This window comes from Aphidius gifuensis, linkage group LG4 (assembly GCF_014905175.1).
Source record: "Aphidius gifuensis isolate YNYX2018 linkage group LG4, ASM1490517v1, whole genome shotgun sequence".
In the NCBI taxonomy this organism is placed as follows: domain Eukaryota; kingdom Metazoa; phylum Arthropoda; class Insecta; order Hymenoptera; family Braconidae; genus Aphidius; species Aphidius gifuensis.
Window position 1 is genome coordinate 546,255 of NC_057791.1, and position 26,942 is coordinate 573,196.

Consider the following 26,942-nt stretch of genomic DNA (forward strand, 5'->3'; position numbering starts at 1 on the left):
AAAAGAAAAAGATAATTAATTGTTGAATTTAATCAACGAAATAACTTTTAAATCATCATCATTTTATACATTTATCAAGCAATCTTTGCTCTTTTTTTTTTGTCTCACAATATACATCATGTATGTACATAACACTGATAAAAAAAAAAAATCTAAATGAATGTATTTATAAAAACATCATTATCATTTCATTTAATATATATAATTTTTTTTTTTTTTATTATCAAATAAATAATTTCCACAATATTATGTTTTATGTAAAACATGAATCTGCGAGGTTCACATTTTTTTTAAATTTAAAAAACAAACTGACAAATATTGTTTGTTATTTTAAAATTATTATTTCTTTTTGTTTTTTTGGTTTATCGAGTCGAGTACAAAAATACATAAACTCCTATCAATATATTTAGTAGGCAAATATTTTTTTTTTTAAATCTATATGTAATATTATAAAAAAATGAAAAATTTATCCCAAAGAGTCTTCACGATCAGATGAGTGTCATAATGATGTTTCAGAAGCTCCAGAACTTTGTGATTGAAGTGGAAGACATCCTCTGTAACTTGCAGCTTCATCTTCAAGCATTGCTATTTTTTGTTTCAACATTTTTACCTGAAAAAAAAAGACAAATAAATTGCATCAATTTAAATTTACATTAGTATACTATTGTTGTTATTAATTTAGAAAGAAAAAAAAAAATGACCTGCGCAATAAATTGATGGCCAAATAAACATGGCCGAATGTTAAAAAATAAAATTACACATTTTGCAAGTACATAAAGTTAAATTGTGATTATTAAAGAAAAAAGTCTTGTAATGACAAGTGTAATATTGAAAAGAATATTAAAAAAGTGGCCTGGAAAAAAAACATTTGGTGTTTATAGATTTTTACCATTGTTTTTTGTTCTTGGTGCTGGTATTGAATTTTTCATGATCAAATTGCAAGTTGGAGAGGTTAACTTTTACAAAACATATAAAGCAAAAAAAATTGAAGAATTAGTTGAAGAAAAATTAAAAAATTTATCTGATAATAACACTGTTAAATAATAACAAAGCTAATTCAATCAAATAAAGTGTTATTTTTTAATTTGGAGTAATCATGCCAGCTGGTATGTCAACTGGTCAATACTTGAGATTTATCATGGCAACAACAATAACAATGTTTAGTGGATCACAATTAGTTCATGTGTTTTTTAAACCACTTGATGATTTAAATGAACTTGTTGAAATTGAATTTCAAAAACGACTAAAACTACAAACAACACTTGAAAATGTAAAATAAAAAAAATTATTTATAATTAGTAATTTTGTTTAAATAAAAAAATATTGTTTTAAATTTACCTGAGCTGCATTTCTTTCAATCATTCCTAACATTTGTTGTTCCAATTTTTTAAGTCTAGATTGATATTTTTTTTTAGATTTTTCTAGTGTTTGCACAAGTGCCCTGAAACAAAAAAAAATAAATAAATAAATAATTGACAATTAATTATAAATAAATAAATTACCCATTGGCCATTTTAAGTTCATTAACAAGTTCAGCAGCTTGTTGATGACGAAGTTCTGAATTTCTAGTTACAATATCAAGTGTTGTAACTAATTCTTGTAAACGTTCTTTTAATCTAGCTTCTCTTCCAAGTGCCTCAATAAGTTCATTTTCAATACCAACATTTTCATTATCACTTGTTAATGTACGATCTTTATTATTATTTGTCATACTTAACATAGCTTCTGTATCATTTAATTGTCCTTGAAGATGTTGTATTGCTGTATGTTGAGCATTTATTTGTGAATCACGTGAATTTAATTTAAGCTCAATTGTTGAACGTTCTTTTTCTAATAAAAATACACGTGCACGTAATTCAGCTTTATCTTCTCTCATTGCCATTAATTCTTGCATTAATACAGCTGTTTCAAGATCTAGCTTTCTTGCTTCAGCAAGTGATATTGAATTTTTTGAATTTAATGGCTCAACATGATGTGTTTCAAATTCAACAGCAGTTGATCTTATTAATGCTTTATTATTTTTAAATTTATTAATATATCTACGTAGTTTTTGTTCATCATCAATTGTCCACATGATATTTGAATCATCAGATAATATTATTGAATCATTCCATGAATTTTCAAATTTATCACAATAATTATTATCATCATTATCAAAACGTTTTAATACATGATGAGCAACACTTTCAGCTGTTTTACGATTATCAATTGTAACACTATTTTTATCATTTGATAATGCTATTTCTGTTTCTAATAATGCAACTAATACATCATATGCTTCAATTGAACTATCACAATATGACAATGCAAGTTTTAATGCTGTTGAATTTGATTCATATTTACCAACAAGTAAACTTAATTTATCACATTGTGCTTTACTTTCATGTAATGTCAATGCAAGTACAGCATTATTTGCTCTTGAATGTTCTAATTTACTATTTAATCTTTCAGTTTCAATTTCAAATTGTTGTTCAGAACCATTTAATTCTTGTATATTTGATTGTTCAAGAAGATCTGATACTAAATGTTCAGCAACCATTGTTGAACATACACCAAAATTTGTTATATCTGGACCAGTTATATGACGTTCATCTGTTCTACGTAGCTTAACACGTTCAGCCATTTTTAATATTGGTCCATCATCACGAAATATATTTTTTGATGGTGGTGTTTGTAATGGTGGTAATAATGGTGAACATGGTGCTGTTAGCGGTTCTGGTGAACTAATATTACCACGTCTATGATCACGACGTGGTGAATCACTACTGGTATTTTGTCCAACATGACTATTTTGTCCTCCATGACCACGAAATTGTGCCAATTGTCCATGAAGATTTGTTAATTCAGCTCTCAGGGCATTAACTTCTTCTTGTAATGTTGCAACAGCAACACTTTGACATGATACTGCTTGATTTGTTGGTTCTGGTGTTGGTAGTGCTGCTGGACTATCAAGTTGTCTTTCACTCTGTTAAAAATTTAACATTTAAAATATTAAAATTTTATTTAAATTTATTTAAAATTTAATTTACCTCAAGTGGTCTGGTTTCAATGTCATCACAACAACTTGAATCATCATCATCATCATCATCACCAATTGTTCTATCACCATCACCAGGTATATCTCCAGTTTCACTATCTTCAACTGGATTTGTTATTGATCCTTCAGCATCACGACTAGTTTCTATTTCTTTTTATTTTAAAATGAGAAAAAATATAAAATATAAAAAAGAGAGACTTGTATATAAAAGATGAAAAAAAAAAATATATATATTATTTTCAAGATTGAAATGTACCTGACTCATCTTCCTCGGTAATGACAGTTGCTCTGTGTCTTTCTAGTTGTCTACTGAGTTCAGCAATTACAGAGTGAAGTTCAGTCAGTCGTTCTTCATGTCTTGCTGTTTGTTGTTCAGCCCTTTGCTCAGCTTTTACTGCTTGATTTTCAGCTCTTATCAGTGCTGCTTCAGCTGATTCTTTAGCTCGTGTTGCTGATACTAAACGTGAATTTAGTTCAGCTACTTCAGTTCTCAATGATGAAAGTGCAGCAGCATGAAGCTGTTAAAAAAATAAATAACAAGAAAAATAATTATTTATTTTTCAAGCTTTAATATCTATTTTTTTTTTTAAATTATTTTTTCATACAAATTATAATGTTATGTAATATGTAATATTTTCAACTAATTAAAAAATTTCATTAGACAAATTTGTTGAATAAATTTAAAGTATATTATTATAGATTTTTTTTTCTTCACACAAATTACGCAATTATTATTTGAAAAATAAATAAAATATATTTTTTATTTTGTCATTTCAAGATGTGTATGTGTCTCCTTGAATTTTAAATTTTATCTCCAATTAAATGTAAAGAAAAAAAAAATAATAACAAGCAATATATAAATTATATATTTAGAATAAAATAAAAAACACATAAGACAAATAACAATATCATTTATCGAACATAAATATTGAAATTAGCAACCAAGTGGGGAAGATTTTGATGGTCAGAAAAAAACATACAAATACATTAGTGAGAGCAAAAATAAATTATTTCTGTTGGATTTATCAACGAGTCAAGACCAAGATTATTAATCGAGAAAAAATTTCAGGTATTTATATTGACACACAATCATAATTCAAGTATATATAAAATATAATTTTTATAATTTATTTATAATTGAAATATTAATTAGATTTCAAGATGAAGATAGTCATTGTGACATTGATGGTAATGCTGATAATTGCAACAATAACAACAACAACAGTATCAGCAGAAGAACAAGATGAATATATTCATTTACCAGGTAAAAATTGTGACGATGCACCAGAGTGTCCAGATAATAGACCATGTGTAATGGCTAAACCTCGTTGTAATGCTGGTACTTGTGGAACTGCACCTGTTCCAATTTGTGGACGAAAAATTTAAATTTTCAATCGAAAAAAAAAAAACAAGATCTTTGTGAAATTATTTTTAAAAAATTAATACTTTATTTGTAATTAAATAAATAAAAAAAAAATTGTTAATTAAAATGTTTAATTATTTTTTAAAATTATTACTCTAGCTAAATTATTCACGGATAATAAAAAAAAAAATGTAGCTAAAAGATAATTAGATATCGTCAGTGAAGACGGTAGAAATGTCACTTAAGAATATTTAAATATTCCAAGACATTTTCTATAATTTAATTACGGATAATAATTTTATAGATTAAAATGTAACGATGTAGGAATAAAATGTCTCATATAGTGTAGAAAATTATCTCGTATATAGAGAAAATGATGAATAATTAATTTGAAAAGTGATATAGAATGTTTTTTTTTTAAATTAAAATTATTACAAGAAACTCACATTTTGTCCAGCAGCTTCAACTTGACATGGAACAACACGATCATTATTTTTATCTGATTTACAACACAGCCAAGTTCTTATTTTTTTTTTATCAATACTTTTACAATCATCATCTTGACCATCAATACCACCAACACCACCACCACAATTCACATAAACAAGATCAATTTTTTTATTATCTAAAACATCTTTTGTTGTTAAATCTCTTAAATTATTATTTGAAAATAAATTTGAATGAATTCTTGGCAAGTTTGATAGTTCTTGATGATAATGATTATCATGCTGATGATAAAATTCATCAACATAACATTCCAATGACTCAACTGAGCCATTCATTATTTTTTTATTCATCAAATTAATTTTTACACTTAATACAATTTAAAAATTCACTTTCATATTTTATTTATTTATTTGTTGTTGTTCTAGTTGTTGTTTTTTATCAATTAGATAGTAAACAGTTTGACATTGTTTTATCTGTTATAAATATTATCAATATTCTGTTGACAACACAACAAAAGTAACAGATGATTAAGTTTTCAATGAATTTAATGATAAATATAGGGGTAGTATTTTAATGTGATAGAATTGTTGTTTTATTATTGGGAAAGTTTGTGAGTAAATTAAAAGAGGCGTCTTGAGGGCAGACGACCCAGATAACACTGACGCCATCAAGTTGTTGGTTGTATATAAATTTACCAACCACCCAGTGAGTTTTATTATTCAACTGGAAACAGATATATTTCGAAAATATATATATTCACAGTATGATAATTTTTTTTATTATTATTATTTATATATATTTAACAAGAAAAAAAAATTATATTTGATTAATTTAATTATTGATTAAAAATGTTTTTTAATTAAAAAAATCATAAACTAGATAAATACAAAATAGAGCTTTTAAATTATATTGCTTTATTTTTTTGTTTGTTTATTGTTAGGAAAAAAAATAAATAAATAAATACAACAACAGCTATTACCTTTGACAAATTGTTAAAATAAACTTGTACCTGACACCCCAGCACGTATCAAGTTGCTCGTGCTTTGAATTAATTAACCAACTTAATTAAATTGTTTTTTATTTTTTTTTTAGCCAACGATAGTAAAGTTAATTTTGTATTGATAAAAATTGAGTGGATAAATTATAGAGTATGGTAGTTTCATAACACCTGATGATTATAATTATTTTCAATGATACCGGCAAATTAATTAGCTAATTACGAAAAGAAGATTGTCTGCAAGTAAAATGTTAAGAAGATGATGAGAATTTTTATTTGAATATATTAAAGTGGTGGTTAAAATGTAGATTAAAAAATTTCTTCTAGTGGCTGTTTTTTTTTTTCTGTGAGCATCAAGACCGGCTCTCGTGGCGCAATGGCAGCGCGTTCGGCTGTTAACCGAAAGGTTGGTGGTTCGAACCCACCCGGGAGCGGCTTAATTTTTTGCCGTAATTTACAAGGTGTTAGATAAAAAATGAGTCAGTTATCAATATTTTTTTTAAATAAAAAGTACAGTTAATCTCATTGACCTCGCTGATAACTTTTTTTAGAAAAAATTATGTACATCTTTTTTTTTTCAATTTTTTTACGTCACAATAATGGGACTTATGTTTAACAGAATAAATAATGGGCCCCAAAATCAAGAAATGCTTTCGTGGCGCAATGGCAGCGCGTTCGGCTGTTAACCGAAAGGTTGGTGGTTCGAACCCACCCGGGAGCGTTTTTTTTTTTTTAAATGCTCCAGCTTGTAAGTTTTTGAATTTTTTTTTACAATTCAACATAATTGAAATAAAACTATAAAATTTCAAATTAATTAAATTTTTTTTTTTGCAACAAATCTATTGCTCTTTTGTTAAAAAAAAATCATAAAACCAAAAATAATGGGCCCAAAAAATATGAAGCGCTTTCGTGGCGCAATGGCAGCGCGTTCGGCTGTTAACCGAAAGGTTGGTGGTTCGAACCCACCCGGGAGCGTTTTTTTTTGTTTAATGCTTCAGCTTGTAAGTTTTGAATTTTTTTTTACAATTCAACATAATTGAAATAAAACTATAAAATTTTAAATTAATTAAATTTTTTTTTTTGCAGCAAATTTATTGCTCTTTTGTTAAAAAAAAAATCATAAAACCAGAAATAATGGGCCCAAAAAATATGAAACGCTTTCGTGGCGCAATGGCAGCGCGTTCGGCTGTTAACCGAAAGGTTGGTGGTTCGAACCCACCCGGGAGCGATTTTTTTTGCCAAAAATTCTACAAATTATACGATTTTTTTTTATTTAAGCCACTCCTAAACTTTTCAAAACAAAATAACGAAAAATATCAACTTAAAATAAAAAAATAATAGATAATAATTAAAAAAAATGCTATCTATTTTCTATTATTGTCATCAAAATATCAAGTCGCATCCAAGTAGATTTAATTTCGACACCAAAACAGACAGTGCTCTCGTGGCGCAATGGCAGCGCGTTCGGCTGTTAACCGAAAGGTTGGTGGTTCGAACCCACCCGGGAGCGAGTTTATTTTTTTTTATCGAAAAACAAAAAGAAATTTTTTTTTATAAACACTCTTTCTATTTTTATTTGCTATTCAATTGACTCGGATATATGTCAAGTAATTTATTTGCTTAGAGCATAATTTAATTAAGTAATTTATTATTTTGATTGAATAAATATTGGAGGGTTGAAAATAACAAAGTAAAAAAAAGAAAACCAGCTGGTTGGCGCCATCAGTCTGACGTGTGACCGACACGAGGCCACACAATTCAATAAAACTTAATTAAAATATAAATTCAATTTAAAATATCGCACCTGATTTCAATTTCCCAATCAAATAATTTTTTATCTAAAAATTTGTTATTATATATTGCAATTTGTTTACTCTGGTTAACGCCCATATATATATTTATTATTTCTTTTTTTCGAAAATTTATTCTATCATTAAATTTAATATTTATAATAAAAATAAATTTCAATTTTAAATTATTTAAAAAAAGAGAAATATCACGTTGTTAGAAATAAATTTTTATAATACAGATTTTTTTCTGTTAAAAATTCAACTCATGCTGAAACTTTAATACAAATTGAAGTTATATAATTTTTTTTATTTTTCAAGACAACTTGAATCCCTTGAGTTGAAAAAAAAAAAATAAATAAATAAAAATATACTGGTTATATTAGCATGAATAAAAAAGATTTCCCCAAAGAAAAAAAGGATTTATTTTCCAAGGTAATTTCGAATCACATTTTGATAGAAAAATATTTTAAAAATTTCTATCATCATTTAAAAATAATATTATATTCGAAATAGTAGCTTGTGTTTTTTTTTTTTTTCATAAATAGACTCACTCAACACCTCATTTTATATATTAATTAAAAACAATGTTAAAATGATAACCACAATTCGAAATAAAAATAAAAAAAAAGAAGAAAATTAAATAAACAAATGGTTTATGAATTAATTTAAAAAAAAAAGCAAAGAGAAAAGAGTTTTTTTTTTTTGTTTAAATTTAAAAATGAATGTTTAAGTAAACGAATGATATTATGATAGAATGTGAATAAGGGTTGTGCACAATATGACGTTCAATGATAGACTGATTAAATTGACGTTACATTGAAGAAACATCTAGCCAACTGGAAAAAGCCAGTCAATCTATGTATATGAACTTGAAAGCGCAACCGCGATATACACACCACAAAAGCTCAATTGAATAAATATATAAAATATAAATATATTTAGACAATTCAAGTTGGATGGATTTATCAATACTTTTTATATTAAAAATAAAAATATAAATTACAAGTCTTTGTATGACTTTTGATGCTCGAACAAATAAATTTTTGAATGACATAAATGTTTTTTAAATTAAAGCTGAGGTAAAATTTGTATTTAAGCTTCAAGTAACATGACATTGGGTAGAATATACGTCTGGACTATAATATGCTAAACTTACTTTTCAAAATAAAATAAATGCTGAAATTTTTACACTAGCAGTGTGTCTGAATAAAGTGAAAATAATAAAAAATTTTTTATATTTTAAATGTAACGAGTTTTTAAGTTGAATGTTTTTCCCTTTTTTTTTTTTTCAAGACTTTTTAATTTAAATAAAAAATGGTACTTTAAATTAGACTAAAAATAGAATAGAAAATAAAAATAATAAATTAATTATATTTTTTTTTTTTTAGAAAAATTATTCTTCAAGGATAAAATTTGAAAAAAAAAAAAAATTTTTTTTATGAACTTGAAATTTATGGAGCGAGTTAAAAACATCAGAGAGTTAAAATTATCAAGCGACGAAATATTATTTCAGGAAGTGATTAAAAATGTTAAATTATTATCTATTTAAATTTTTTTTTGAGTAACTTTTGATGCTTGACATCCGGTTTAAATAATTTTTAAAAAATTATTATTATTTAATAAAATATTAAATTGACTACCTTGTTTGCAAGATCAAGCATATTTCCAGTTCCTCCAGCAGCAGCTTCAACAAGTTTTTGAAGTGTATGTGGTTCAGGTGATAGATCTCGAGCTCCACTATCAAACTCCCAACTTTCATGTCGTCCTGATACTGTTCCTAATAATATATATTTTAAAATTCTTTCAACAGTATATATACAAGAAATAAAAAATACCAATATTTAAATTAAAGTGTGGAAATTGAGTTGATCTTGTTGAAGGAAAGAAGAAGAAGAAGAAAAATAAACAGGAAATAAGTCTGACAATTTTTTTTCCTCTTCATCCTTTCTTCATAATGATAAAATAAATAAAATTTATTATTTACCGAGACTGTTATCACTGCTAGTTGGTAAATATTCAGGTGTATGTGTATTTTGTGAACTACTTCTATTTTTTCCAGCTCTCAATGCTTCAATTTCTGGACGTAGTGCTAAACGTCGTCTTAGAAATTCTTGATAAGATATACGACCAGACTCATCAGCACCAAGTTCTCTCATTAATTCTTCAACTGAATTTTCAAGATTTAATTCACGACATACTGTCAAAAGATCTTGACTAAAAGAAAAATCATGAAAAAAAAAATATATATTAATTATAATTTTAAATTAATATTTAAAAAATCATCAGTAATCATAAATTGATATGTAAATATAAAATTATAATTAATTTCTTTTCATTCATTTATAATAAGAAAATAAATATATATTTTTTTAAGTATATCATTAAATTTAATAACATGTAATTATATTTTGTATGTGAGTTGATTTTAACAACCCTTAAAAAATTATTTAACGATATATATTTATTTCTTTTATATCATCAATGTATTTATATAAATGTAAATTTTTTAACGATAAATTATAATATTTAGAGTACAGACAGATGAAGAAGAAAATGATAATGTTGATTATGGATATTCATTTATTTATTTGTTTAAATTTAAATTGGCTGACGAGATTAATTTATCACGACGTAATCAACGTCAGAATGACGTTACTTGTCCATCTAAATTTACCATTTAAAAATGTTATTTTTTCATTAGAAATTTTTTTAAAATTACATTATTTTCATTTATCAAAAATTAGCTAATTGTTTTATTTTTATCTTTTAATAATTAAAGCTCAGACAGTCAAGAATTATGAATATCCATTTTTTTTTTTCTGTTATATCTTACATATTGCAGAAAAAAAAAAATATAGGGGTTTGAAAAAAAGAAAAAAAAACCAGTGACTCATTGGCCATTAAAATAATTTCACCCTCTTTTTTATTTTGGGGCAAGTCATCCCTTATGTAAAGGTAAATCTCCCAGCATGCCTTTACTCTTAATCCATCTCCTATATTTTCTAGCAACAATAAAAAACCAAAAAAAAAAAAACTAAAAATAAAACAATTGTTGGAGTAAATAAAACTGAAAGACATGCCACATTTCTTTTTTTTTTTTTTTTTGTTGATACAGTGACAAGAACCAGCCCTTTTTAAAGTTAAAAAAAAAAAAAAAATGATAATAATAAATACAAAAACCAGATGCTAAATTTGTCTGATATTTCTCTACAAATAAAATGCTTACACTGGTTTTTTTTTTTTTTTTAAATTTCTACTTGGTGTATACCTATATTATGCCTATAAAAATAAATAAATAAATAATTATTGTATTATTATTATTAATAATAAATACCTGTCAATAAAACCATCACCATCACTATCGCAGGCTTGAAAGAGCTTTTTAACTCTCTCCTCGTCGCAAATTGAGCCTGCTTCACTCTCAGCATCACCAATCTGTGACATTATCACATTTTTTTATTATCACACATAATCAGCTATTTAAAATGCTGATTTATTTATAATATCATTAACATTACACATATTTTTTTTTATTATTATTATCATTACTCTTCATAGTAATAATAATATTTAAATATTTTTTTAACTAATTTTTTTATCATTATATATTATTTTTTTGTATTAAAACACTGCACTTGATCATGTTTTTATTAATTAATATTATAAACAAACAAAATTATACTTTTTTATGGTTATATATTTTTTAAATTATATTGTTTACATAAACACTATTTTAACTTTATTATTGTTAGCCGAAAAATATGTTTTAATTCACGTATTTTCATTGACTTTTTTCGATCATTAATTATCAAAATAAACAACATATAAAAATGTAAAAATTATAAATTTACTAATCTAACCTCACAAGTGTATTTAATAACCCTTTAATGACAATTCTAATTTCAAAAAAAAAAAAACAACTTATCGATTATTATTATCATCACTGCTTTGTATGCACGCGAAGGGAGAGAAAAAAAAATTTTGTCTGAAAAAAAAAATAAAAATAAACTTGGAATCCAAAGAGAGACATGAAAACTAGAGACCTCTTTTGATTTAATTATAAAGCTTAGCTTGTAGATTTTTATTGCGAACAAGAGATGACGGTACGATCTTGTGCTTTTGTAACCATAACAACTAATAACAACAAAAGTGAACAAGATGAAAACAAATGACTGTAAAAAACTCTCTTTCTCTTGTTTTCTCTCTTTATTATTTTTATTTTTTCTCAAGAAAAAATTTGTAAACATGTGAGCCGGCACTTTGCCTCTGTTTGCTTTGAAGGAAAGACCTTAACGTATTTTTTTTTTTTTTTATCAAACTGAAACAATATAACAGTGTTCAACTGTTTTCGTTCAATTATATTTTTAAAGAATAGAATCTTGTTTTGTCAATCAATTAACAATGGGTAAGTAAAAATATATTAATAAAAAAATTAATTAATTAATAAATAATAACATTAAATTAAATTTTTGCTTTTAATAAAGAAAAAAAAAAATCACAACTTCCAATAGACCTTCAGCTTTATCAATTCAGATTATCAGGAGAAACTGGATATGCAGATTGTATTGATATAGCAATTGAAAGACTAAAACTTCTTCACATGATACATCAAATGAAAATTGATAAAAATGAATTAAAACTGGAAGAACAATTATCATATTTGATTCAGTTATTAAAATCAACTGGTGATTCTACGTTTTTAAGATTACTTCAAAGCAAAGGACACCTCGTGGATGATATTATGAATGATCGTAAAAAAGATTACATGTCATTCTTCTTTTTAAGCTGGGCCATGTGTACAACTGATAATGATCTTATTGTACAATGGTGGTATGAAGGAGAATTACTCTTGTTTAAATTACGAGCATTATCACTTGATGATAGGGGTGTTTATAATTTTGTACACATTAATAAATTGCCATATGAAATTGTAAGTAAAAAAATTACATTACTTTTCATTTTCATGTATATTAAATGATTATATTTTTATTTTAGCTTTGTCAAACAGAAGCTCAACTATTATGGCTTAAAGGATCGGAATTTTATGGTGAAAATTTATGTGACACAACTTTTTTTTTCGAGGTACCAAGAACATATGTCAGACACTTGGTCAGACAAAGATTAGTTCTACATCGTGGTGATATTGCTTTACTATCAGCACCACTTCTTCGTTGTGAACTTTATCCATATTACAGTGATATTCTAATAGTACACTGGGCAGTAAGTAAAAAAATATTAAGCTAATTATCTAAAATTAACAAGATTCATTAAATTATTATTTTATTCATTCAGGACTCACTTGCTTTTGTTGAATCTGAAGAAGCTAAAAGCGAAACAGTAAGAAAGGTCATTGAAGTTGTTAAAATAAATTTTGGTGATCTTCCTAATATTGATGCTCAATTAGCACTCTTCAAGCCAACAGATACAGCTGAAAATATGTGTTGTAGTCTTAGTAATTCAAATATTGATGAGGTATATATTTTAATTGTTATTATTTTTATTATTAATAATATTGATATTATTGTTGTATTTTTTTTTTTTTTTTTGCAGATTGCCATTAATTTATTTCCACCTTGTATGTTAAAAATCCATGAAAAATTACGTAAAAATCATCACTTGTCATATTTCCATAGACTTCAGTTGACTACTTTTTTGAAAAATATAGGAATGTCAAAGGAAAATGTAGATTTTTATTTACGAAATGAGTTTACTAAAAAAATAGAAGATAAAAAATTCACTAGTGAATATGTGTACAACATTAAGCATACTTATGGATTAGTTGGAAAAATGGTACCTTATCCACCACGAGCTTGTAAATTTATATGTCAAGATCCAAATAACTTTCATGACGGTAACGGTTGTTCATTTGTTGGTGACATTGAAGATTTACATCTAAAAATGAAGAAAGAAAATATACCAGAAAAAAGTAAGTTGTCATTTTTTAATTTTATTTACTTGATGATAATTGATGATAGTTATTGATTTTATTTTATTTTCTTTAGAAATCAATACAATTAAAAAATGTGCAGCAAATGGGGATTATTCTGTAGCTTGTTCAAAGTATTTTGCTGCAAAATATAATTGTAAAGAACCACCTCCAATGAAATATCCAGTCAATTATGTTAAACTTAGCATAGAAGAAAGAAATGGTCCATCACCACCACCAGAACCATCATCATCAACATCAACATCAACATCAACACATGAATCATCTAAAAAGTTGTAATTAGAGGCTGAATCAAAGACTGAACCTGAAGTAATTATCCTTTAAATTATAGCATCATTATGATACTGATAATTTGATTAAAATTAAAATATTCAGTTTCAGTACTTGTATTATTATTCTTATTAAATATTAAAATGTTACTTGTTTAAATGATGCTGGACAACAAAAAATAAATATTTAATTTTCAATCAAGTTGTTTTATATTTTATCTAAATCATTGATTTATAAAAAAAAAAAAAAAATTGAATTAAACAGTAGCTGTTTGAGATGTAGATGTTGAATCACTTGTTGATGGAACAGCAACATCACTTGCTGGTTCTGGCTCAAAACCAACAAGTGTTTCTTTTGGTTTTTCAATATATGTTCTTAATCCATAATCTCTTGGTGGTGCCCATGGTGGTATTATTTTAGCATGAATTCTCCATGATCCATACATGTTAGCCAAGTGTTTTTCAAACACAACATACTCAAGAACATCTTTTTTTAGTATTTCACTTCCATGCATTAGTCTACCAAATCTGTCATACACAGCTAGTGTCTTGAATAATAAATAATACAATTATTAAAATTATTATTTAACTTGGATAAATGACATATTAATAGCTTATAATATTTTTTTTAATTTTAATTTTACCTGTTGAGTATGAAAACGAACAGTTATTTGAGCAAAAACATTGTCCTTTGTGATGACATCAGTACAACGTACATGAACAGTACGTGGAAGCTGTAGTGATTCTAAAAATTTCCATCTCAATGTTTTATCCATGACATTGTGTAATACTTCCTAATTTTATAAAATAATAAAACCATTATTTATTTAGCAAATTTAAAATATTTCAAGATATTTTATTTACTTACTGGATAAGCTCTTTCTGTTACCAATAATCTTAATGCTTCTTTATCTTTTCTACAAACAATAATAGCATAAAAAAATTAATTAATTAATATATTAATTAAAAATAATTTATATAATAAACTTACGCCGCAACAACTTCATGAGTTTTAATATAAATTTCTTGTGCTTGTTCTTCAAAATCACTAAAACTAAAATCTTCCTCAAAACGTTTAATTTTTTTTGTTGACCAATATGATTTTCCTTTTTTTGCCATTAATTCAGCTCGTTGTTTAGCACCCTAGTTGTAAAAAAAATAATACAATAATTAAATTACAAAATTTAATAATAATAATTAATAATTAGCTTGTGTTTAAATTTCATACCGATGTTGATAGAGTTGAGTATTTTCCATCACCTTCTGGTGGTACATATGGCTCAAAAACAGCACCAGTACAACTAATAAATATTTGTTTTTCCATCCATGGTCTTGATGGTTGTAATCCATGTTCTTTTAATTTAGCACGAACTCTTTCTTCAGACATATCCTCATTATCGTCATTTTCATAATCTGGCAATTTAATTTTAATTACTTTTTCTGCTCTTAATTTTTTCCATTTTGGATTCCAATGATGACGATATCTTGTTTGTAAAATTAATGATGAATTTTTAATATTACCAATTGACAAAAAGTATCCCTAAATAAAAAATATTAATTATTTATTTATTTATAAACAAGCAAAAATAATAATAATAAATTAATAAAATTTAATCCTAACCTGTGTTAATCTCGTGAGATTTTTTATTCCAGTCAATGCATGACATGACATTTTATCTTTTAATATATAAAAAATTTATTATTTATATTTAAACAATAATAACACTAATTATTTATAATTAAAAACAATATTTACTGGATTGTTTATCAAAAAAAAAAAAAAAAATATTAATTGTTGTTAATGACAACCATGTTGTTCAGGTTTAATTCAAGACAAATTTTCATCAAGCTTTATTTTTGTTGATGATTATCGTTGTAAACTCAGCCTAAAGCTAGATGATAATCATGATGATGATAGATCATCAGATGATTGTTGTATTATCTATGTTACTTTATTAACTCAACAGCACATGGTTCTTTATCTAATAAATAAAGTGATAAATAATAATTAATGAAATATCAACAACAATAATAAATTAATAATAATATTCTATCAATGCTACGTTCCATTGGAAATAAGTTTCGTGTATGCAACATAATTCCCTCGTTTTGTAAGTTAAATAAATAAAAAAACCATTAACCCTTAAATATTAAATTAAATGTATTAATTAGTAATATAAATTTATTTACAGACAAGTATCAAGAAATTAGAAAAATGTCAACAACAACTGTAGTAGAACCAAGTGTTACCATAAATAATGAAGATACACTTAAAAGACCATGTCCAGATGACAATAATGATGCTGTTGATAAAATTGTTGTTGATGAAATAAAAAAACAAAAAATTGAACGTATTAGAAAACGTAATTTTGCATTAATGATGGGTTATCTTGGTAAGGATTATTATGGTATGCAAAGAAATCCACATGTTAGAACAATTGAAGAAGACTTAATTGGTGCATTATTTAAGGCAAAGCTAATTGATGATGATGCATTTGAAACAATTCAAAATGCTAATTTTCAAAGAGCTGCTAGAACAGATAAAGGTGTATCAGCAACACGTCAAGTTTGTTCAGTTAAATTAGGTAATTATTAAATAATAATTTATTTATCATTGTACATAATAAAAATTAATATATTTTTTTAGCTGAACATGCATCAGTTGATATGATCAATGAACATTTACCAAAAGAAATACGTGTATTTGGTTTAAAACGTGTAACAAAAGGTTTTAATTGTAAATCACAATGTAATGCACGTACATATACATATACACTTCCAACATTTTCATTTGCACCAGATGATTCAGAACTTGTTAATAATGAAAAATGGTCAGATGAAGAAATTGAAAAACGTATTAAACAACTTGAATTTATTGATGGTAAACCATTTACAGAATATCGTATAACACCAGAAATTATTGATAAAGTTAATGAGGTTTTAAAAGTTTATGAAGGAACACATAATTTTCATAATTTTACAGCAAGAGTGTAAGTATTTTTATTGATTAAATATATAATAGCTTTAAATAATATTTATTTATTTTTTTAATTTTAATTTTAAAGACGACCTTATGATCCAAGAGCACAACGTTTTATCATGAAATTTCATTTAAAAGATACTCATGTATCAAATGGTATTGAATATGCAACACTTTTAATAAAAGGACAAAGTTTTATGTTACATCAAATAAGAAAAATGGTTGCAGTTGCAATTGGTGTTGTGAGAAATATCATTCAAATTGAAGCAATGGATGCATTTTTTGAAGCTGAAAATAAAATGGATGTACCAATTGCACCAAGTTTAGGATTAGTATTAAATCATGTACATTATGATAATTATAATAGAAGATATGGCACAGATGGACTACATGAAATTCTTGAATGGAGTGAACTTGATGAACAAATACAAAAATTTCATATGGAATATATATCAAAACACATTGAAGATACTGAGGTCAATGATAGATCAATGTTACTTTGGCTTGGTGATTTAGCTCATCATACATTTGGACCAAGAGAAGATAAAGAAAATAAAAAAGAAGAAGATGAAGATGACAATGACAATGATGATGTTGTTGATGATGATAAAGAATCAGCAATTAATTAATCAAGATTTTTTTTTTTTAAATATTATAATTAACAAACAATTAATAAATTGTTTTTTTAAATAAAAAAAAAAACTATTTATCTTTATTTTAATTATTTGACACTTCCTCGAATTATTTGTGTTCAATGGGAAAAGCCCAATGCATATTTAATGCAAATCACGTCGCATCGATATGATGAAATTGATGCTTTTTATCCTTTTTTTTCGTCAATAAAAATATCATCTCGATGTGTTATTTTATCAGTATCCAATTGACTGTCAAAGAAACCAGTTCTTTACAGTATTTTTAATAAAGCTCATAATTATTTTAACAATGAAAAAAATACTTAATATATCAACAAATATTGGTGAGTGAATAAAATTAAAAAATAAAATCTCAATTAGAAATTTACTATTTTTTTCTTTTTTCAATTTTTAAAATGTTTTTGAGTATTATTAACACGTAAACATGTTGATTGATCATTGATGAGGTCAAATATATTGCAAAATAAATTATCCAAAGTTTAAAGATCATTTGATTGTAAAAAATAAAAATAAAATCAAAATGATTTCATTTGGTTTGTTAAATTAATTTGATAAATGAATAAACTTATTTTTAGTCAGAAAAATTCTTGTAAACCGGTTCAGGTGTAATAAAATGGCTGGAGTGTTGGATAAAGTCTTTGACCTTGACTTGAGCTTATTATTATCTTTTTTATTTTTTTTCATTAAATAATTTTAGTTTTGATATGGAGTATCATTGAGTCATCAGCTTTTGAATTTCCCGACAGATTTCCTCAAAGAAATTGCAGGTAAAAATTGATATTTTTTTTTTTTAAAATAAATTTTAAAGATATAAATTATTATTTATTTGATGTAGGATTAATGAATATCGTTGTGACAATGGTGATTGCATAAAAAGTGAATCATTGTGTGATGGAAAAATTGATTGTTCTGATAGAAGTGATGAGACAAAAGGTGAATGTTTAAAGCCAGAAATTGATTGTCCAAAATATGCATTTAGATGTTCATATGGTGCTTGTGTTGATGGTGATAAAATATGTAATGAAATTAATGATTGTGCTGATGGTAGTGATGAAACACTATTACTTTGTAATGATACTAATAAAAAATCATCAAAACAATCAACATGTAAAACAAATCAATTTACATGTGCAAATGGACAGTGTATTGATGAAACTAATCTTTGTGATGGTTCACCAGATTGTAGTGATAGATCTGATGAAACAGAGACTAGTTGTCAAGCAGTACAGTAAGTTAATTAAATTTATAAAATCATTTATCATTAAATTTTACATATTTTTGAAACCTTGTTATTTTAGATGTGAAGGATTTTCATTTAAATGCTCTTATGGTGCATGTATAGATGGTGATTTAAAATGTAATGGAGTAAGAAATTGTGCTGATGGTTCTGATGAAGATACACGTCATTGTGCTGGTAATCGACCTACTCCAACACCACCAGGAAGAAAACCAACATCAAATAAATTTACAACTTCTACGACAACAACAAGAACAACATCATCATCATCATCACCACTGAGACCATGTATAGCTCCAGAACAACCAAAACATGGAAAATGGAGTCATCACACATGTAAAACAGAATATAATTGTGAAAATTTAACAGGTGATGATTTACAAGGTACATCAATGGCACCTGGATCAAAATTAAATTACAGTTGTGATGAAGGTTTTAAAATAAATGGCTCAAATGATGTATACTGTGATCTCAAAGGAAAATGGTCATCAATTCCCGAATGTTTAGGTAACATTATACATATTAATAAATTTATTAAAATTATAAAAATTAAATCATTTTGTTTACCTTGGTATTTTTTAGAAATTCGATGTAAAGCATTGAGCTCAGCATCAACAAAATCAAATTGTGCAATAAATGGTAGCTGGACATCTTGTGATAATCCTGTTCTTCCTGGTACAATGGCAGATTTATCATGTCACACAAGTTATCGTCAAGACACAACAACAATTGGTCTACAAGGAAGACATGTCAAATGCAATTCAAAAGGAAAATGGCAACCAGAACCAATACGTTGTGTTCCAGGTGATGTTGTTGTTGTCAATATTTATGCAACAATTACCATTGATAATAACAATGACATGGACTATTATAATTTACCAAAAATATTAGAATTACTCAGTGCTAATAAATTTGCTGTTAATAAATATTCCAATGTCATTGATAAACCATCAATTGATGCAGTTAATTAAACAAAAAAATATAAATAAAATTATGCCTAAAATCAATTCATTGTAAAAGTTAATTATCGAGTAAAATTTTTGATGATTAATCATAAATAATAATTGTTATTTATGTGTAACAAAAAAAAAAAAAAAAACAAAATTTAATTATTGAAAAATTTATTAATCCTTTAATTTAATTAATTAATTTTATTTTTTTTAATTTAAAAGTATTAAACAATGATAGTATTCATGTAGAATAATAAATTTTCAACTACAACAATTTCATGTATATTTTAAGTAAATAAATGTTAAAAAAAAAAAATTAAAGGATTAATAAAAATCATGTCTATGTATTTTGTTTTATTTTAATGAATAATAAAAAAAAATGTGTTTTAGATTGTGGCCGAACAAATCGTTTAATTGCACCAACTCTAATTGTCAATGGAAGTTTTCCAAATATTACTGAAATTCCTTGGCATGCAACTCTATATGAGGCTAAAAAAAATGATGATAATCAAATTGAAAAAGAATTTATTTGTGGTGCAACAATAATTACCGAAAATTTATTAATAACAGCTGCACATTGTGTTTATGAAGATAATAATCATCAGGTTAAAAATCCATCAAATATTTATGTTGCTGCTGGAAATACATATCGTGATTATGATTCACCACTTCATGATTATAACTACGTTCAAAAAAGAAAAGTTAGTTTAATATTTATTGATAGATTAATTGATAGCTATTTTCATATATTAATTTTTTTGTTGATTATAGATTAATAAAATTTATGTTGAATGTGCATACACTGGAAGTGTAGGAAATTATCAATCTGATATTGCAATTTTACAAGTTGATAAATCATTTCTTTTTACATTATTTTTGGTGCCAATTTGTTTAGACACAATATTTAAACATAAAGCTATTGAAATTGGAGGTATTGGACTTGTTGCTGGTTTTGGTAGAACAGCTCAAGGATCATCAAGTTTTATTATACAAAAAATTCATGTACCAGTTGTACCATCAAATCAATGCACAAATAGTACTGATGAATATTTAAAATTTTTAACACTTGATAAATTTTGTGCTGGCTATACAAATGGTAATTTGCTTTATTTAAATGAGTTAATTTAATGGTTTTAATTGGATTTTGTTTTTTGTCTTGTTAGGATCATCTGTATGTGATGGAGACAGTGGAGGTGGTCTTGTATTTGAACTTCAAGGATTGTCTTATCTTCGTGGAATTGTCAGTGTTGGTGTTGGTTTACAAATGTCATTTGGTAGTAGAATTTGTGATAGTTATCGTCATGCATTATACACAGAAGTATCAAGTCATATTGATTGGATTCAAGATGTTATTTTTAAACTTAAAAATGACAAATACTATCCAGAATGTCAAAGAAATTATCATCAACGTAAATGATAAATATAAGAAATATTATTTGTCAAATTGTTCTTGAACAAAAAATCCTCATAGAAATTTAAAAATAAAAACATTAATAATTTATTTTTCATATTTATTTTTTACATATAAAAATCATAAATTGTGTTATTAAAATTTTAGATAGAGAAAAATAAATTATTAGCTCACTCTAAAAAAAATTTGTTGTTTTTTCAATTTTTTTTGGAGTATTTTTATCTACAAAATTAACACCTGTAATGAAAAATAAATAATATTAATATATATATTAATATAAATTAAAATTGATGATTGAATTACCTTTCATATTTAAAGCTTCAAGTTCTTTTTCTAAATCTGGTAGACTTGTATCAGGAACAGCTGGTAATGATGTATCTTTAACACTTGAATTAAGAATATCTTCAAGTTCTTGTTCAAGTTCAGAATCAGAATCATTTGCTTTAATTGTTTCTGATAATACCGATTGAATCTCACGATATTCATTGACAGCCTGAATAAACAAACAACAATAAAAACATCATTAAAAAAACAATAAACAAATTATATATAAAAATAAAATATTACCTCAGTCATGTCATCAATTGCATCACGAGCATTAAATTCATTGAGACCTGATTTTTCAAAGCCTTTTAATAAATCAGATCCCCTTTTGTATGCAGCAAGAACATCAGTATTCGAGTGTGCATCATGAATATTTGATATTAAAGTTTGAAGATTTTGAAGTGTTGCAGCTTGTCTCTCAATTCTTTTATCAAATTCACGTTTTTTTCTCAGATGAGTCTTGGCAATTTCTTTGAGACCATTGTCCATTGACAATTTAGCCTTAATCAACAAGTCATTCTTTTCAATTTCTAATTTTTCAATTTTTTCAAGAAGTAACCTTTCACTTTCCTTCAATTTAAATAAACTCTCATCACCTTCTGTTAAATTATCAACACGTGTTGATGATACCTTTAATAATAAATCATGTTTTTCCATATTTGGCTGAATAATTGGACCTTTTTTAAGCTTTGACAACCACAATAATGCCATTCTAATATTTTCTTCAGTTATATTTTTATTATTATATTTATCACAACATTTTTTAGTTATTTGTGCAACTGAAAGAATTAAATCTTTATCAACAGATAAATTTAATATTAAATCAGAAATTTCTTGAAGTGTTTTAAAATGAATGTATTTTGTTTCTGATGATGTTATTGTTTTTTGTGGTAATAAATAATCTTTCATTTTAAAAAATGACCATACAACTGGTTTTTTAACCATTGTATTTATTGCCCAAGATGTCCAACTTGTATTATCATTTAAAAATTCTTGTTCACTTGTTATTTCTCCTTTTCTAAAAACACAAATATATTATATAAATTGTTAAATTAAATTAATACAAATAATAATAGCAATAAATAAATAACATAACACAACATACTTGTAAAGTTCTTCAACAACTGTTGATAAACAAAGTGGAGTTCTTCCTTTTCTTTTAAATGTTGTTGACAATTGAATGATATCAAATGTACATTGTTTTTTATAACTCAACCAAGATGTTATAATACCTTCCCAAAATTTACATTTTGAATCCCAATCTTGTGGATTTACTGAACGATTACGAAATTCAGCAAACATTGAATTCATTCGTTCATCAATAAACCAAGCTTCAGGCATTAATTCTTTTGGCATTGGCAAATTGTCATTTATACTTGCCATTTTTTTTTTTTATATATATTTATTTATATATTTATTGATGATGATGAATTTTATCTCTCAAAAACTTTAACCTTGCTTGTTTTTGTTAATGTTTTAAAAAATTTTCTCAAGATGACTAGTCTAAATTTGTTGGACACTCAATTATTAATCAACAAATTTTTACTGTATTTTATTGTTTTTTAAATGATATTTATTTATTTTCGTGTGTGCATGAAATAACAGACTATGTACTCAGTACTCTGTCATTATTTAATTATTATCATCATGTTTTTATTTACGTCGTCATTTTTAATTATTATTATTATTATTTTTTCATAGTACAATTTTTTATATACCAGGTGGCAGCAGCGAACGGCAGGAGCATTTGAATTTCTTTTTTTCTCGACACTATATATATATATATATATATTAAAAAATATATTAATTATCTGTATAAATATTTAATAAATTTAAAAAAAAAAAAAAATATCACTATTGTTAATCTTACGATAAATTTTAAATAATTAATAAATCCTGTAAAAAATAAAAACCTGAAAATATTAAAATTCTAAAATATCAATAAATAAAATCGTTTTTTGTTTTTTTTTTTTTTTTTTTATTAACATGATGAATCAAAGTGTATCAAAAAAAAAAAAATAAAATAAAAGACAAATGAAAAACTGTTGTTGCAAAGCATAGACGCAGTTCGACGCAGTTAATTGTAACGCATAGCTTCTAAAAATTTTATATTTTTTTTTGGCTTTATCCAGTGCAAAATTAATTAAACATGGATTCAATAAATCAACGTATGTTAAAAATTATAAAATATTAACCCTGTTATTTATTTTTTTATTAATTTAATTAAAGAATGTGGTATAAAAAAAAAACCAACAAAAAATAAAATAGTATACTGAACCAGTGGTCATTGTGCTGCTTTTTTTTTTTTTTTCTCTTTTGTTGACAAATTAAATTGTTTTTTAATATTTAAATAATTATCAACAATAATGTATGTTGTTATTGTTGCAGGTAGAGGTCAAATAATTAGGCACAAACCTCTTTGTCAAAAAAAAGAACATTGTTACATAGGAATTGAAAGTCATTTGTCTAATTTTTCACATCCTCATTGTGAGTATAAAAATATGTTGTTAAATAAATAACATTTAAATTAATTAACAAACAAATTAATAATGAATTAATGGTTGTTTTTTTCAGTGGAGGATGTATTAGAAGGACAGTTGGATGTTGAAAATCCAGTTTTACCTCCAGATGTTGAATTTCCATGGGGCTATACAATTGTTACATCCCAAATAAAAAAACTTCAGAAAATATTAAGAAAAGAACGAGATTCTTCATCATCATCACCATCAGTAGTGTGTATTGATTTGACTCTGGATGATTCAGAGGATGATTCAGACGACAAGAAAAAAAATAAAACATCAAAAAAACGTTTACCAAATCCAAAAAGTGTTCAAGAATCAAAAAATAAATATGAATCAAGTGCCAAAAGATCAAGACAAGATGTACAATCTTCAAATAATTCAGTCAGGCAACAACTTCAACAAGATAAATATCAACAACCATCAACAAGTTCTCGTGTACAAAATTATAATGCTCAAAAATCACCATCAGTTAGAGAACTACTTCAAATGAATTCTAAACAATATGACGATTTACAATCAATAAAATTAAACAATTATCAAGCAAATGGTTTACGTACACATAAAAAAACATCATCAGCTTGTCAACCAAAAAATTTATACAAACAAAATAATTATGATGAACAAAAAAAGACTTTTAATTCAAAAAATTCTTGTGGTAATAATTTACCAGTTTCTCAATCACTTCAACCATCAAGATCTATAAATCAAAATAATTTACAACCATCATCATTAACAGCCACATCACGTCAAAATAATACAGATCAACAATTGTATAAAAAAAAATTAAATTATCAACAAGATTCTGGTACAAAAAAATCATCTCAACAATCAACATCTTCTCATGATAATTCACAAGCATCAACATCATCAACAACAACAACAACAACAACAACAACAGCAGAAAGACCACGTGTTAAAAGAACACAACAACAATATATTAAAGAACGTAAAACATTAATTAAAAAATTAAATGATCAAGGTGCAGGATGTGTTATAAAACCACCAGGTGAATTTGATATTAAATATATTATGTCAGCACCATATAATGTATTTTTATCTACTGTCGTTGACGAGCCAAAAACATGGGATCAACCATATTCCATAACATTTCCAGAAATACTTGACATTAGTTTAGGTAAAATTGTCAAAAGTTTACATATTAGTTATATAGTACATGTTGGTTGGTTACATATCCAATATTTATTAGCAATGCAACCAGTTGACTGTACAATTATTTGTGAAGAAAGAATAGATGATATACCACTTGATAGTAATACAAAAGTTTTTATTCATAAAACAACAACAAAATATGGTTGTCATCATAGTAAAATATCAATTTTACAATATGAAAATGGTGCAAGAATAATAATATCAACAGCAAATCTTTATTTAGATGATTGGCAAAATAGAACACAAGCCATATGGATATCACCACATTTACCATATTTAACAGATGGTGCTGATTCACAATTAGGTGAATCACGTACTGGTTTTAAAAGAGATTTTTTAGAATATATTAAAGCATATAAACGTGATTGTCTTAAAGAATGGTTAGAATTATTGAAAAAACTTAATTTTGCAGCAATTAATGTATTTTTTGTTGGTTCAGTACCAGGTAGTCATAAAGATGATAATAAAACAAAATGGGGAGTACAAAAATTATCAAAATTATTATCACAACATGCTGAATTACCAAAAGATGGTGCTAAATGGTCAATTGTTGGACAAAGTTCAAGCATTGGAAATTTAGGAGAAAATTATGGTAGCTGGATTGGTCCAAATTTTGTATCATTACTTGCTGAAAGTACTGATAAAAGTATACAAACAGCACCAAGATTTGAATTTATTTATCCAGCAGAATGGGATTATAAAAAATCATTTGATGTTAGACACAGATGTTGTTGTCTTACATATCCAAAAATTTTATTTAAAAAACAAATGTGGCTTCTTAGTAATTTACGTAAATGGAAATCAGATGATAAATGTCGTACAAGAGCAATGCCACATGTTAAATCATACACAAGAATATCACCAGATGGTACAAAAGTACCATGGATAGCAATAACAAGTGCAAATCTTAGTAGAGCTGCATGGGGTTATGGTACTAATGCAAATATTATATTGAGTTATGAAGCTGGTATTGTATTTTTTCCAAAATTTGTTACTGGACAAACAACATTTCCAATTAAAAATAATGATTCATCAGATGTACGAGCATTTCCAATACCATATGATGTACCACTTACAGATCATGATTTTAACGAAGACGTATTTGTTACTGATATGTTAAATAAGTAAAAAAAAAAAAATATTTAATTGTTAAAATGATTATTTTTTGACTGATTAGTTTTTTTTTTTTTCGTCTTGATTTTTTTTTATATGGATCCATCATTTTGATAATGATTTGAAAATAATCCAGTTTATTAGTAAATTGCTTACTTTTTTTCAGTCTTTTTATCAATGATATTTTTAATATATTTTAATGTATTTTTAATATGAAAATGCACGAAAAATATTTATATTTTGATAATAAATAATTAAATAATTTAAAAAAAGAGTTGTGTTTTTGATTATTTGTATAAAAATTAAATTTGTCTTAATTTTTTTTTGTTATATTTTGGTGTTTATTTCAGGACCAGGTAGTTTTGTATATTAAAATAATATTTAAAATGCTTTTGATTAATTTTATATCATTAAAAAAAAATAGAATTAATGATAAATTAATTTATAAAAAAATAAAAAAAAGGACTCCAACAAAAGGCACACACATGTAACTTACACAAAAAAGTTTAGTTACAATGCCACCTGATAAAACTCCAGTTGCAAGTACAACTAAATCTTCAATGCAACAAAATTCAACTATCAATAAAAATTCAGTTACAAAGCCACATGTTAATACTCTAGTTTTTTTAAATAAACATGGATAGATAATTGTTGATTTGATAGAAAATATATACAAATTTTAAATATTCGAGATATACCTATATCTATATATCGTTGAGAAACTCTCGACGA

At 25.5% G+C, this 26,942-nt stretch overlaps 9 protein-coding genes and 5 non-coding genes across 16 annotated transcripts; 11 read left to right on the forward strand and 3 right to left on the reverse strand.

Moving 5' to 3' along the window:
- Window positions 1-415: 415 nt before the first annotated feature.
- Window positions 416-11,621, reverse strand: LOC122854207 (colorectal mutant cancer protein). 3 transcript variants are annotated; one of them, XM_044154666.1, is made up of 8 exons: window positions 10,969-11,621; window positions 9,619-9,848; window positions 9,275-9,411; window positions 3,294-3,555; window positions 3,030-3,187; window positions 1,503-2,965; window positions 1,339-1,441; window positions 416-610 (listed from the first exon to the last, which is right to left on the reverse strand). In XM_044154666.1, the coding sequence occupies exons 1-8, from the start codon at window positions 11,076-11,078 to the stop codon at window positions 500-502; spliced, it is 2,574 nt and encodes an 857-aa protein (XP_044010601.1). In that variant the 5' UTR covers window positions 11,079-11,621; the 3' UTR covers window positions 416-499. The 3 variants fall into 3 exon arrangements, with proteins under 3 accessions (XP_044010601.1, XP_044010603.1, XP_044010602.1); XM_044154668.1 differs by lacking the exons at window positions 9,275-9,411; window positions 9,619-9,848; window positions 10,969-11,621 and adding exons at window positions 4,847-5,343; window positions 5,827-6,328; XM_044154667.1 differs by lacking the exons at window positions 9,275-9,411; window positions 9,619-9,848; window positions 10,969-11,621 and adding exons at window positions 4,847-5,570; window positions 5,827-6,328.
- Window positions 988-1,281, forward strand: LOC122854209 (protein brawnin). Its single transcript, XM_044154670.1, has one exon. The coding sequence runs from the start codon at window positions 1,097-1,099 to the stop codon at window positions 1,277-1,279; it is 183 nt and encodes a 60-aa protein (XP_044010605.1). The 5' UTR covers window positions 988-1,096; the 3' UTR covers window positions 1,280-1,281.
- Window positions 3,971-4,528, forward strand: LOC122854208. Its single transcript, XM_044154669.1, has 2 exons — window positions 3,971-4,106; window positions 4,191-4,528. Exons 1-2 carry the CDS (start codon window positions 3,998-4,000, stop codon window positions 4,421-4,423), a joined length of 342 nt encoding a protein of 113 aa, XP_044010604.1. The 5' UTR covers window positions 3,971-3,997; the 3' UTR covers window positions 4,424-4,528.
- Trnan-guu lies at window positions 6,207-6,278 on the forward strand. The gene has a single exon. It is a non-coding gene; the product is annotated as a tRNA-Asn (tRNA).
- Trnan-guu lies at window positions 6,494-6,565 on the forward strand. The gene has a single exon. It is a non-coding gene; the product is annotated as a tRNA-Asn (tRNA).
- Trnan-guu lies at window positions 6,748-6,819 on the forward strand. The gene has a single exon. It is a non-coding gene; the product is annotated as a tRNA-Asn (tRNA).
- On the forward strand, window positions 7,001-7,072 carry Trnan-guu. Its single transcript has one exon. It is a non-coding gene; the product is annotated as a tRNA-Asn (tRNA).
- On the forward strand, window positions 7,283-7,354 carry Trnan-guu. Its single transcript has one exon. It is a non-coding gene; the product is annotated as a tRNA-Asn (tRNA).
- A 214-nt stretch (window positions 11,622-11,835) lies between the features above and the next one.
- LOC122854211 (DNA primase large subunit-like) lies at window positions 11,836-14,049 on the forward strand. Its single transcript, XM_044154672.1, has 6 exons — window positions 11,836-12,039; window positions 12,119-12,564; window positions 12,630-12,854; window positions 12,927-13,106; window positions 13,185-13,560; window positions 13,637-14,049. Exons 1-6 carry the CDS (start codon window positions 12,036-12,038, stop codon window positions 13,858-13,860), a joined length of 1,455 nt encoding a protein of 484 aa, XP_044010607.1. The 5' UTR covers window positions 11,836-12,035; the 3' UTR covers window positions 13,861-14,049.
- Window positions 14,050-14,094: 45 nt separating this feature from the next.
- LOC122854215 (probable 39S ribosomal protein L45, mitochondrial) lies at window positions 14,095-15,663 on the reverse strand. Its single transcript, XM_044154675.1, has 6 exons — window positions 15,472-15,663; window positions 15,079-15,390; window positions 14,842-14,993; window positions 14,719-14,767; window positions 14,495-14,644; window positions 14,095-14,398 (listed from the first exon to the last, which is right to left on the reverse strand). Exons 1-6 carry the CDS (start codon window positions 15,520-15,522, stop codon window positions 14,108-14,110), a joined length of 1,005 nt encoding a protein of 334 aa, XP_044010610.1. The 5' UTR covers window positions 15,523-15,663; the 3' UTR covers window positions 14,095-14,107.
- Window positions 15,664-15,749: 86 nt separating this feature from the next.
- Window positions 15,750-17,480, forward strand: LOC122854212 (tRNA pseudouridine synthase A). The gene is made up of 4 exons (XM_044154673.1): window positions 15,750-15,961; window positions 16,043-16,435; window positions 16,498-16,840; window positions 16,916-17,480. The coding sequence occupies exons 1-4, from the start codon at window positions 15,907-15,909 to the stop codon at window positions 17,457-17,459; spliced, it is 1,335 nt and encodes a 444-aa protein (XP_044010608.1). The 5' UTR covers window positions 15,750-15,906; the 3' UTR covers window positions 17,460-17,480.
- A 226-nt stretch (window positions 17,481-17,706) lies between these two features.
- Window positions 17,707-21,087, forward strand: LOC122854210 (modular serine protease-like). Its single transcript, XM_044154671.1, has 8 exons — window positions 17,707-17,806; window positions 18,181-18,250; window positions 18,319-18,711; window positions 18,782-19,227; window positions 19,303-19,524; window positions 20,061-20,371; window positions 20,442-20,766; window positions 20,834-21,087. Exons 1-8 carry the CDS (start codon window positions 17,773-17,775, stop codon window positions 21,085-21,087), a joined length of 2,055 nt encoding a protein of 684 aa, XP_044010606.1. The 5' UTR covers window positions 17,707-17,772.
- Window positions 21,088-21,144: 57 nt separating this feature from the next.
- Window positions 21,145-23,080, reverse strand: LOC122854214 (charged multivesicular body protein 7). Its single transcript, XM_044154674.1, has 4 exons — window positions 22,511-23,080; window positions 21,649-22,423; window positions 21,385-21,574; window positions 21,145-21,318 (listed from the first exon to the last, which is right to left on the reverse strand). Exons 1-4 carry the CDS (start codon window positions 22,786-22,788, stop codon window positions 21,257-21,259), a joined length of 1,305 nt encoding a protein of 434 aa, XP_044010609.1. The 5' UTR covers window positions 22,789-23,080; the 3' UTR covers window positions 21,145-21,256.
- Window positions 23,081-23,465: 385 nt separating this feature from the next.
- LOC122854216 (probable tyrosyl-DNA phosphodiesterase) lies at window positions 23,466-26,225 on the forward strand. Its single transcript, XM_044154676.1, has 3 exons — window positions 23,466-23,573; window positions 23,794-23,892; window positions 23,980-26,225. The coding sequence occupies exons 1-3, from the start codon at window positions 23,555-23,557 to the stop codon at window positions 26,223-26,225; spliced, it is 2,364 nt and encodes a 787-aa protein (XP_044010611.1). The 5' UTR covers window positions 23,466-23,554.
- The last annotated feature ends 717 nt before the right edge of the window (window positions 26,226-26,942 follow it).

Excerpts from the sequence above, each read along its gene's own strand:
- LOC122854211 (XM_044154672.1), top strand. Across the intron at positions 12,565-12,629 it reads ATAAATTGCCATATGAAATT|CTTTGTCAAACAGAAGCTCA; the intron begins GTAAGTAAAAAA and ends TTTTTATTTTAG. Across the intron at positions 13,561-13,636 it reads AGAAAATATACCAGAAAAAA|AAATCAATACAATTAAAAAA; the intron begins GTAAGTTGTCAT and ends TATTTTCTTTAG.
- LOC122854215 (XM_044154675.1), bottom strand. The coding sequence starts at position 15,522 with ATGTCATGTCATGCATTGACTGGAATAAAAAATCTCACGAGATTAACA. Across the intron at positions 15,391-15,471 it reads ATCTCACGAGATTAACACAG|GGATACTTTTTGTCAATTGG; the intron begins GTTAGGATTAAA and ends TTTTTTATTTAG. Across the intron at positions 14,768-14,841 it reads ACTCATGAAGTTGTTGCGGC|AAAAGATAAAGAAGCATTAA; the intron begins GTAAGTTTATTA and ends TATTGTTTGTAG.
- LOC122854210 (XM_044154671.1), top strand. The coding sequence starts at position 17,773 with ATGAAAAAAATACTTAATATATCAACAAATATTG. Across the intron at positions 18,251-18,318 it reads TTTCCTCAAAGAAATTGCAG|GATTAATGAATATCGTTGTG; the intron begins GTAAAAATTGAT and ends TATTTGATGTAG. Across the intron at positions 20,767-20,833 it reads TTGTGCTGGCTATACAAATG|GATCATCTGTATGTGATGGA; the intron begins GTAATTTGCTTT and ends TTGTCTTGTTAG.
- LOC122854214 (XM_044154674.1), bottom strand. The coding sequence starts at position 22,788 with ATGGCAAGTATAAATGACAATTTGCCAATGCCAAAAGAATTAATGCCT. Across the intron at positions 21,575-21,648 it reads CAATTGATGACATGACTGAG|GCTGTCAATGAATATCGTGA; the intron begins GTAATATTTTAT and ends TTGTTTATTCAG. Across the intron at positions 21,319-21,384 it reads TGAAGCTTTAAATATGAAAG|GTGTTAATTTTGTAGATAAA; the intron begins GTAATTCAATCA and ends TTTTCATTACAG.
- LOC122854208 (XM_044154669.1), top strand. The coding sequence starts at position 3,998 with ATGGTCAGAAAAAAACATACAAATACATTAGTGAGAGCAAAAATAAAT. Across the intron at positions 4,107-4,190 it reads TAATCGAGAAAAAATTTCAG|ATTTCAAGATGAAGATAGTC; the intron begins GTATTTATATTG and ends AATATTAATTAG.
- LOC122854216 (XM_044154676.1), top strand. Across the intron at positions 23,893-23,979 it reads TAATTTTTCACATCCTCATT|TGGAGGATGTATTAGAAGGA; the intron begins GTGAGTATAAAA and ends TGTTTTTTTCAG.
- LOC122854209 (XM_044154670.1), top strand. The coding sequence starts at position 1,097 with ATGCCAGCTGGTATGTCAACTGGTCAATACTTGAGATTTATCATGGCA.
- LOC122854207 (XM_044154666.1), bottom strand. The coding sequence starts at position 11,078 with ATGTCACAGATTGGTGATGCTGAGAGTGAAGCAGGCTCAATTTGCGAC. Across the intron at positions 9,412-9,618 it reads TAGCAGTGATAACAGTCTCG|GAACAGTATCAGGACGACAT; the intron begins GTAAATAATAAA and ends ATATATTATTAG. Across the intron at positions 611-1,338 it reads TTGAAAGAAATGCAGCTCAG|GTAAAAATGTTGAAACAAAA; the intron begins GTAAATTTAAAA and ends TTTTTTTTTCAG.
- LOC122854212 (XM_044154673.1), top strand. The coding sequence starts at position 15,907 with ATGCTACGTTCCATTGGAAATAAGTTTCGTGTATGCAACATAATTCCC. Across the intron at positions 15,962-16,042 it reads CAACATAATTCCCTCGTTTT|ACAAGTATCAAGAAATTAGA; the intron begins GTAAGTTAAATA and ends ATTTATTTACAG. Across the intron at positions 16,841-16,915 it reads CATAATTTTACAGCAAGAGT|ACGACCTTATGATCCAAGAG; the intron begins GTAAGTATTTTT and ends TTAATTTTAAAG.